Source organism: Quercus robur, chromosome 9, assembly GCF_932294415.1.
Source record: "Quercus robur chromosome 9, dhQueRobu3.1, whole genome shotgun sequence".
Classification (NCBI taxonomy): domain Eukaryota; kingdom Viridiplantae; phylum Streptophyta; class Magnoliopsida; order Fagales; family Fagaceae; genus Quercus; species Quercus robur.
Window position 1 is genome coordinate 12,292,318 of NC_065542.1, and position 10,804 is coordinate 12,303,121.

The window sequence follows — 10,804 nt, forward strand, 5'->3', positions numbered from 1 at the left end:
TGTCTCATATATAGATATATATATATATATATATATATATATAGATTAGTCGACTTTTTCTAGGTTGAGAGCAAAAATGCTCTGTTTTGTTTGTTAGTGAGCTGTTTGGAGGTTTCAAAAGTTTGGTACTATTTAGTATTTACTTATAAAAGTGCGAGATCTGGTCGTTGTCTTGAAATTGTTTCTAATAGTGTTTCATATGAGCTAAGGTTGTTGGATTCTATATTGGGTTTCATTAACACACATTGTGTGTTTCGCTTATTGAATCAAAAACTGGGATCTGGGCTGGTTATAGTTTAAATTAGGTGCGCTTTCTTTCCCATTTGTATTTTTGTATATTTTTTTGGATAGATACGATGAGATTTGAACTTATTCGACGACATAAACTTTACCAGTTGAGATAACTTTGGATTTGTCTTATAGATTTATTTGATGCAGGCTTTTTTTTTTTTTACAAAGTTCTATACTATGTTGTTGTTTAGTAACAGAACTTATTCGAATCTGGTTGGTCCTCATTCGAGAATATGGTCAATGGATTAGAGATGGATAATAAAGTGCTAGCCTATGAATATCCTAGAGCAATTTAAATAACGTTTCATACACCAAATGAAGATCGGAGTTGATAAATAGTTAAATACAAGTGTGATCTAAAGTGTTTGCAGCAATTTTAGATATAATTGCGGTAACTTCTAATGCTCCTTCTATATTTGATTGACTTTCCTAAAGTATATATCTTGTTCTTAGGTGTTTAAAGGCCTCTTTGACTCTACGCCATGGCCACCGGACAGCTATTCTCCCGCACCACACAAGCTTTATTTTACAATTACAAGCAACTTCCGATTCAGCGGATGCTTGATTTTGACTTCCTTTGCGGTGTGCATCAAATCCCTTCTCTCTTTCGTTTTGCAAATGTTTATTTATTTTAATGAGGACATAATGATATAGAGATTGAATTTTCGTTAGTGTCATGGATTAGTTTTCCATCTTTGTTGGTATTATTGGATTTTGGTGTTAATAGAGTGTTCATACTTGTATCTTTAGGGAGGGAAACACCATCAGTTGCTGGAATCATTAACCCTGGTGGCGATGGATTTCAGAAACTTTTTTTTGGTCAAGAGGAAATTGCTATCCCTGTGCACTCAGCGTATGTCATGTTTCTTGCTTTCTGTTTCTATGTTAAATCATTTTTCAATTATTATCAAATTTTGGATTTAGGATAGGTGACGACTTATGCATAACATATCGCTCACATAAAATAATTGATGTAAGGAACTACTTGGTATTGATAATTTATTCATAGATATGACTCATTATAAATAATGGAGTACATTTTTATCTACACATATGGGATACAAACGGAGTTTTACTCGTATTAGTCCTAAGTATTGATGTTGCATGCAAAATGCCTAAAATGTTGATCATAAATCACAAAATTGCAGTATGCAAACTAAACTTTCAATACAATAGGAGTTTTGAAGATTCTGAGAGATCCATTCCTGACCTCAAGTTATTTTTCTTAAGAACTTTTTTGGATTGGTTGTTTGCCTCGCGAAACCAATCATTCTCTTCTATCTTTGATTTTCTTGATTCTTGTTATTTCTATATTTGACCCCTGTACACTTTCTGTGTACTAGGGTGTCCAGGGATGGAGCTAGGACTTAGAGTTGGGGGGGGCAAAAGTATATATATATTTTTTTGAAACTCCAAATAAGCATTCATTTAGAAGAGAAATGCTATGTTTATAATATTTTTATTACATTTTCACAACAAATTGTAAGTGGTAGGTTATTATTGGTTGTTATGAGTGGGTAAAAAAGTAATTTAAGTTGTGGATTCAAATTAGAACCAATAACAACTTACCACATGTGACTTATTGTGAATATTGTGAAAATGTTGTGAATGTAGCACTTCTCAATTTAGAAAGTTAAGCTCTTTTTTTTTGGTTGTCTTGTGTGTTGTCAAATATGTGTGGGTGTTCACTTAGACTAGTTAGAATTGGCTTAGGAATTTTTTATTTTATTTTATTTTTTGTTTGAGTTTTGTGTGGGTTTGTTTTGGGGTGTTGTTTGGGCTTAAGTTTGTTATTGTTAAATTTTGTTGTTGAGCTTGTTAAATTTATTTCAGATTTTAGATCAATAAAATTTTTTATGGCCTTTAAAAAGATCAATAATATTGTTGAGAGGTCAAAATGCAAATTTATTGAAACAAATTGCTAAAATTAACACATACATATATACATATATAAATATATATACACTAAAAAAAATTTGAAAAAAATTTGGGGGGGCAGTCCAACTATAGTTCCGTCACTGAGGGTATCCTTTTTTGATATCAATAAATCTTATTACTTATCAAAAAAAAACTTTCGATACAATGAACATACTTGATACTGCTGTTTATATCCATCACATTTTCATTACATGTTAGAGAATACAAAGCAGCTTAATTGTGGTTTCTGAACAATGAACTTGAATTTCTGAGTTAAATTCTCTCACCTTCATGTCAATTTCTTTCGCAGCATTGACACAGCTTGTGCTGCACATCCCACTGCTGATGTCTTTATCAACTTTGCATCATTTAGAAGGTTAGCACTTATTGGATTAACTATATTTTGAAGCGCCAGACTTCTTTAATTGTATTTTATAATTAATCATATATTGATGAATATGCAGTGCCGCTGCTTCATCTATGGCTGCTCTGAAGCAACCAACCATTCGAGTTGTGGCTATCATTGCTGAAGGTGTTCCTGAGTCAGACACTAAGCAATTGATTGCATATGCACTGGCAAACAATAAGGTGAGAGGAATGTTGCGTATTTAACCAGATAAAGAGAATAACCAAGCAGTGCTAATTTTAATGTTGCTGCTGCAGGTTGTTATTGGCCCAGCAACTGTTGGAGGAATTCAAGCCGGAGCTTTTAAGATAGGCGACACTGCTGGCACCATTGATAATATAATTCAAAGCAAGCTGTACAGGCCTGGATCCGTTGGTTTTGTCTCCAAATCTGTATGTAGTCAATCCAGCCTTTTGTCTCTTCCTAGCATGTACAGTTCTCACATTATGGATACCTCTGCCCTGAACTCCTTAGAAACTTCCTAGTAATAAGTACAACTTTCAGACTGCTCCATGGTTTTCTTATAAGAAATCTAGAACAGCATAATGTGCTTTTATGTGTTAAACCAGTTGCATGATGGGTTAAATTAATTCTCAAGTTCATTCTTCACCCTTTGAATCCTGTGTCTGATGAGGTTTGTTCATATCTGTGTGTACCCATCAACTTAAAATACATTACTTTAACCTCATTTATGCTCTTTATCCTCTTAATTCAGATGTTAGTAGAGATGTAAAAAATAGTATAGAACAAGGATTCTGTAGGAAATATAGGGTTGAGCAGTTTTTATAGCTGGGTCTTGAATAGACTCTAATCTATGAAGCACAATTTACTACTTTATTTGGCAGATGGACTTGTGCAATCTTTAAAAAGGCTGTCCCAGTGCACAAAGCTTCCACTTGTGTAATCTTTAAATTTTCTGAAATTTTATTTAATCTTTGAATGCAAAGTGAGATTTAATGTCATTTTTACATGGCAAAAACTTCCTCTGGACTTGTTCAATTTGGTTTTCTAGCACTGAACACTGTTGTGTTTTCCTAGAATGTCATGTGGGTGTTGATGCTTAAACAATTTCTTACAATTACAGGGTGGGATGTCTAATGAATTATACAGTACTATTGCCCGTGTTACTGATGGAATTTATGAAGGTATGCATATGCTAGCTATATTGTTTAATTTTTTCTTAATTTTGGCCTTAATCTCTGTGGATTTAGGTTGTAATTTAAACTTGAATGTGTTATTGGAACTGCTTCAGGTATTTCAATTGGAGGAGATGTGTTCCCAGGCTCCACTCTATCTGATCATGTTTTGCGGTTTAACATCATCCCACAGGTATGTTATTGCTTTTATTTATTTCCTTTTTGGTGCCCTGCCAACTGTTTCCCATTGTATGTGCAGTTTTCCTTTGTGACAAGCAATGAAGCCATCTACTTATTTGAATTGTCTTGCTATTCACATTCTGCATTGTAAGTCCATATTTTTTGGACCAAAAATTTATGTTCTCAATATCACGTGTATGCAATTATCTACTGTGAAAATTTGTAGATTCTGTACTTTGACTAGCATGAAAGCTGACAAAATTTATGACACTGTAACCAAGTTTTCTTATGTTCGACAATTTACATTTTTGGTTGTACATCTATCTGAGTTTTTGGGGCTATGGCTTCCTCAGATTAAAATGATAGTTGTACTTGGGGAGCTTGGTGGGCAAGATGAATATTCCTTAGTTGAAGCCCTGAAGCAGGGAAAAGTAACTAAACCAGTGGTTGCTTGGGTTAGTGGAACTTGTGCACGACTCTTCAAATCTGAAGTACAATTTGGTCATGCTGTAAGCAACTACCTCAACTGTCTTTTACTAATCTCTGGTTAATGCAAGTATTCTGTAGCAGAAGGAGGGCATCATTTCTAAATGAAAATATTTTTGGTATTGTCTAAATTCAGGGTGCTAAAAGTGGTGGTGACATGGAGTCTGCACAAGGCAAAAATCAAGCACTAAGAGAAGCTGGAGCTGTTGTTCCCACGTCATATGAAGCTTTAGAAGCTGCGATTAAGGAAACTTTTGAGAAACTGGTTAGTTTATTTGTATAATAAAACCAAAGGAAAAAGGTTTACATGAATTCTCTTGGGCTCTTCAACTAGCTGTAATTGGCTTCTAAAAAAAAGAAAAACTAACTGTAATTGTATTTTTTTTTCCCTGATAGGTTGAAGGAGGGAATATTACAGCAGTACAGGAAGTTACACCTCCACAAATCCCTGAGGATCTTAACACAGCCATTAAGAGTGGGAAAGTTCGTGCTCCAACTCATATTATTTCCACAATATCTGATGACAGGGGTACCTTTCAAACTCATAATATTCTAATTTAGCATTCATGTGTTTTATAGCTTAGATATCATTTGCACTAAATTCTTTTTTCAATCAATTTTTAGGTGAGGAGACATGCTATGCTGGTGTACCCATGTCTTCCATTGTTGAACAAGGTTATGGTATTGGTGATGTTATCTCTCTTTTGTGGTTCAAACGCAGCCTTCCCCGTTACTGCACAAAATTTATTGAGGTAGGTTGCTAATGACCGTAGAGATTAGTGTGAATATGAAAAATTAGGTTTAAGAGAGAGAGAAGAGAAAAAAGGTTTAGGGCTTGATCGGTTAGTTCCTTACTGTAACACATATTTTTATTAGAGTGATATGGCAAGATTACATAAATATCTCCACGCTAATATAAAATAACAAGAGTAACTCCAACAAGATTGTTTTTGTTTGTAAACTTGTATTTGTTTAAAGTTTTTTCTTGATTTAGCTGAGTGTCCTACTTGTTTTCCATTTAAATAAACACTTCTGATGAAAGAACATGCGTTTACTTGTCCTAACTCTAATACATATGGAATTGGTCAGATATGTATCATGTTATGTGCCGACCATGGTCCTTGTGTCTCTGGTGCTCACAACACTATAGTAACAGCAAGAGCTGGAAAGGACCTTGTTTCGAGCCTAGTCTCAGGTATATAGTTTGCCATCTGAACTTATTACTTAAAATTGTTGAATGGACTTGCTCCTGTGAGCTGAACTGATTATGGAATAGTGAATGATGAACTTGTTAAACAGGTTTGCTTACAATTGGTCCCCGATTTGGTGGTGCCATTGATGATGCTGCTCGATACTTCAAGGATGCTTATGACAGGGTGAGACTTGATGGCACTATGAGGGAAACTCTTTTTTATTAGATGGTTTGCAAATACTATGATGATTTGGAGATTTTGATATGCTATACCCCTGCTGTGTTTGCCAGAATTTGACACCTTATGAGTTCGTTGAAAGCATGAAAAAGAAGGGCATTCGTGTACCAGGAATTGGGCATAGGTAAGGAGAGATTTTTACTGTCAGTATGTTTTCAGATTATGTAAGACTAGAAACCATGGAAATTTTTATAAAAATTATGCTTTTAATGGCTATATTGCAAATCTGCCTGTTTGAAACTCTTGTTTTCTGTGGAAAGGATTAAGAGAGATGACAACAGAGATAAGAGAGTAGAGCTGCTACAACTGTTTGCACGAACAAATTTTCCTTCTGTGAAGTACATGGAATATGCTGTGCAAGTTGAAACCTTCACTCTCTCCAAGGCAAACAACCTGGTGCTCAATGTAGACGGTGCAATTGGGTCCCTTTTCTTGGATCTCCTTGTAGGCAGTGGAATGTTCACCAAGCAAGAGATTGATGAGATTGTCGAGATTGGCTATCTGAATGGACTCTTCGTGCTGGCACGCTCCATTGGTCTGATTGGGTGAGTTAGATTACGCTAAATATTTTCTTATCCAGTCCTTTGGGTTATGTTTTGTGTTGCTTATTAAGGTACAATCAAATCCTTGATATTGACACATTGGCAGTTGGAATACTGACCCATCTAGCCTTTTTATCCACAAGGGTGATATCGTCCAACATTATATGGTCCCACAAGAGACTAGATGGTCCTATTTTTACTAATACATACGTGACCTGTTAGTGACTAGAATGTATACTTCCAAAACTTTGAGTATCTAGTTGCCATTATGCACCTGAATGTGGCCTACTAGGACCAAAAACAAAAGGTGAGAAAAAAAAGAAAAAAAAAAAAAAAAAAAACACCAGTACTATGGTACAAACTATAGTGGTGATTCAGATGACTACGCAAGGGGGGGGGGGGGGGGGGGTCAGCATGTACTTCCCAAACATGTGGATTTTCTTTTAAAGGCCTTATAGTTCTATCTCACTGATTGCTCCTTATTCAAAAACAGGCACACCTTTGACCAGAAGAGATTGAAACAGCCGCTATACCGCCACCCATGGGAGGATGTTCTCTACACCAAGTGAAAGCATTTTCAATTTCTGTTCCAACGGTCCAACCTGCTTTTAAGTAGCAATTTATTGTTGAAGTTTCTACAATTGGCTAAAATGATCGTCTGTCGTTAGACTAGTGTTTGTACTTTGTACTACTAATGTCAAGTTAAGCATCTTCATTTGTAAGCTGTATCAAAATTCATAAGAGTGAACTCTCAAACCATCTTGTTCAACGAAGTCACATTTCCATTAAGAAATCCTGCTTTCTGTTTTGTATCAAGAAGAGATAATGGCATGTAAGTGAAATTTTGTAGAGCATGCAGGTCATTATGTTCTTCCCATTTTGGGTTATGTTAGTAATTTTAATATGAATAATACCATTTCTATATCCTTTCTCGTCCGCATATGAGACGGATCATTTGTGTTAGGACATATGTGAATCATGTTAAGAACATATGTCATATAGAATTAGCTAATCTTTTGACAAAACGCACTTTACTTATAATTGGGTAGATCTAGGATGTGTTTAATACTTCAAAGAACAAGAGTTCAAGTCTAGTATTAAGGCCATGAAGATTGGACCAGGAAACAAGTGAAGAAAAGCTGTTCATTAAAACTGGACAGATTCTCGACAACTGCCGATAGATAATATCTATCAAGGATTAATGAATCTCCACAAATAGCTCAACAGATATATCTATCGAAGTCTCAATAGATAGCTTGACAGCTGTATCTATCGAGAATTATGAAATCAGAATTTCCAGATCTGATTTTCGGCCCATGCTGACATGTATGTGTAGGGTTTCTTTTCTCACAACCTTAGCTTTATATAAAGCTTATTTTAAAGGCCGTCACATAAGAAAGTACAAGGAGAACACATGCAAAAGGTGACCGATGCCTTATTGATGTAGTGTGGGCATGTAGAAGCAGAATCTGTAACACACAATTACTACAACTTTTCCACGAAACCTAAGTTCCACAAGAACACTAGGCTAGTAGGCAAAATAATAGAGAAAACATCTCTAACAAACTTTTATTAATCAATACATAACAATAATCAACCTCTCTATAAAGAGTATTTATAGGAATAGAAGTTCTCGAAGTTCTCCTACTCCTTTTAGGAAAAGAAATAATAAACCTACTTCTAATTGAGAAAGGAAAAAAAAAATTTAATTAGGAAAAGAAAAACAATTAAAATCCTAATTCAACAAGGAAAAAGAAAATCACATAAAATATTAAAATATTTTATTCTTCCTTAACCAATCTGCATCATTCTCTCGGGGTTGGGGAAAACTCGTCCTCGAGTTTTGTGGCAATCTTCCATGATTAATTGGAACCTCGAATAATCCTCTCCATCCTATTCTTCTGTGCAAGACAAGACAAATCAATATGTTACTTATCAATCTTTTCTCACTCATAATAAATCTTGATGTACGGATTTTCATTCTTGACCTCTTTTGCCGTGGTGGGATATATGAAGCAAGTACTAAAAAAGAATCTATGCACACATCCAAAAACTTCATATTTCCTCCTCCACAAAGATTACTTAAAATCACTCGTTCACGCCTCTTGTTGACCTCTATCAATTCTTGTTCAATAAAATCCTCCCAGAAAGGATCAATAACCTTTTGTTTTTTATTGTCGAAAGTCCCATCAACGATGTGAGTTATGGGCTCACCTCATATGTATATGACTTTATTTTTATCAAGCTCAATCTTTTCTCCTTGACTAAAATCTTCAAGATAGTCATCATAAATTGGTGGAGAATCCCAATCTACTAGACAAACTCTTTCAATGTATTCATTATCCTTTTTGATATTGCAACCCTCCTGCTTGATATCAAGATCCTCCTCCTCCTCCACAAAGCATGGATTTGGATGGTAGTTTTGAGGTTCATTTACAACGGCTATGACGGTGAGCTGCTTTGAAAGCGCATCAAACCACTCCTTTATTCGTTGAAAGAACACCTATAATTGCGCATCGCGTGCAACCTCATTGCGTTCATACACGTCATTTATGGCAACAGGTTTTCCCCCATGTACTCCTCTTTGTGCCATAGTAGGAACTTGGTCTAGCTCTGATACCAACCGATGCAGCGTGAGTATGTAGAAGCAGAATCTGTAACACACAATTACTACAACTCTTCCATGAAACCTAAGTTTCATAAGAACACTAGGCTAGTAGGCAAAATAATAGAGAAAACATCTCTAACAAACTTTTATTAATTAACGCATAACAATAATCAACCTCTCTATAAAGAGTATTTATAGGAATAAAATTTCTCCTACTCCTTTTAGGAAAAGAAATAATAAACCTACTTCTACTTGAGAAAGGAAAAACAATTTAATTAGGAAAAGAAAAACAATTAAAATCCTAATTCAACAAGGAAAAAGAAAACAACATAAAATATTAAAATATTTTATTCTTCCTCGACTTGTCTCAAAACAACATTTCTGGAAATATTCCTCGGTGCCTTTATAATTTGACTGCCATGGCTTTTAAAAATACAAATAATAAGCCGACTAATATAGCTGATTTAGTATATTTGGATGGCACTCAAGTATGGGGGTTGGGTCAATTATATTTTCAATACAAATGTTAGTTGCAAAGGACACTCTTACATCTATGGAAAGAATTTGGGACAGATGAGTAGTATTGATCTCTCAAGTAATAAATTAACTAGAGAAATTCCAGTAGAGATTTTCAGCCTTACAGAGTTGAAAACATTGAACTTAGCAGGAAACACATTGACAGGATTAATTCCTCAAGAAATTGATCATTTGGAACAGATAGAATCCCTAGATTTGTCGAGAAATCAACTTTTTGGTTCAATTCCAGTTGGCATTGCTGATTTGAATTTTTTGAGTTTCTTGAACTTGTCATATAACAAATTGTCAGGAAGAATTCCAACAGGCCCTTAAATCTAGATCACTAACCCTTCTGGACTCATTGGTAATCTTGCACTCTGTGGCCCTCCACTTACACCGAAGTGTCCAGGAGATGTGGAACCAAATGCTGAGTCAACTAAAGGTGGCAATACAAACTATCAAAAAGATGAAGATGAATTTTGGAAATGTCTTTATATGGGCATGTGACTTGGATTCATGGTGGGTTTTTGGGGAGTTTGTGGCTTTTTAACGTTGAACTGTTCTTGGAGGCATCTATATTTCCGGTTGTTGAGCAACTTGAATGATTGGTTCTACGTGACAACGATACTGAATATTGCAAGATTGCAAAGGATGTTTCAGACCTAATAAGGCAACTGCTCAGTCACTAAAGGTTTGAGAAGATTTTTCGATTTAGATATATCTCTAATTATTTCTTTTCTTGAATTGGTTTTAATTTTTCAAACTAATGTTTGTTATTTTACCTTGTGTAGGTCTCGACAAAAAAAAAAAAAAAAAACTTCGTCCAAGGTTACGTGTGTGACATGCCTATGATTTTACATGCTTTCTTATGTTCATAGATCCACATCCACGCTACGGTGGAAGCTTAATTTGGATTACACTTGATCTTAAAATTCTAGTAAAATGAGATTATGTGTAACTTTTTTAAAAATAGTTTGTGTGGCAGGACTTGGAATTGCCTGCAAGTTTGTTCGGGGTATTTATGTTTTTGTTGGGCCCATATTAAACTTAATTATCATTGATATTATCACCTATGGATGGGATTTCGAAAGGTTCTCTCTCTTTTTATTTTATATTTCGAATATGGATTGCATATTCTACTTTTCTTTTCTTATTTATTTTTCCTAAGTGTTTTTTTTTTTTTTCCAGATTTTTTAGTTGTAATCCTTTTAGGCCAGTTACCACAGTGATTTTTTTTTTCTCTGAATACAAGTCGCTTTAGGGCCCATTTGGTATTGAGGGGAGAGGGGGGA

General features: G+C 34.9%; 1 protein-coding gene across 1 annotated transcript; it reads left to right on the plus strand.

Moving 5' to 3' along the window:
- Positions 1 to 666: 666 nt before the first annotated feature.
- Positions 667 to 7,312, plus strand: LOC126699452 (ATP-citrate synthase beta chain protein 1-like). The gene is made up of 16 exons (XM_050397282.1): positions 667 to 873; positions 1,042 to 1,144; positions 2,519 to 2,584; positions 2,673 to 2,796; positions 2,872 to 3,006; positions 3,699 to 3,759; positions 3,867 to 3,943; positions 4,284 to 4,439; positions 4,553 to 4,681; positions 4,813 to 4,945; positions 5,041 to 5,168; positions 5,506 to 5,611; positions 5,716 to 5,792; positions 5,900 to 5,970; positions 6,107 to 6,391; positions 6,882 to 7,312. Exons 1-16 carry the CDS (start codon positions 774 to 776, stop codon positions 6,955 to 6,957), a joined length of 1,827 nt encoding a protein of 608 aa, XP_050253239.1. The 5' UTR covers positions 667 to 773; the 3' UTR covers positions 6,958 to 7,312.
- The last annotated feature ends 3,492 nt before the right edge of the window (positions 7,313 to 10,804 follow it).

What these genes read in the sequence shown, in the direction of transcription:
- LOC126699452 (XM_050397282.1), top strand. Translation starts at nt 774, where the DNA reads ATGGCCACCGGACAGCTATTCTCCCGCACCACACAAGCTTTATTTTAC. An exon ending in TGATTTTGACTTCCTTTGCG is followed by an intron (nt 874 to 1,041) that starts GTGTGCATCAAA and finishes TTGTATCTTTAG; the next exon opens with GGAGGGAAACACCATCAGTT. An exon ending in ATGCACTGGCAAACAATAAG is followed by an intron (nt 2,797 to 2,871) that starts GTGAGAGGAATG and finishes TTGCTGCTGCAG; the next exon opens with GTTGTTATTGGCCCAGCAAC.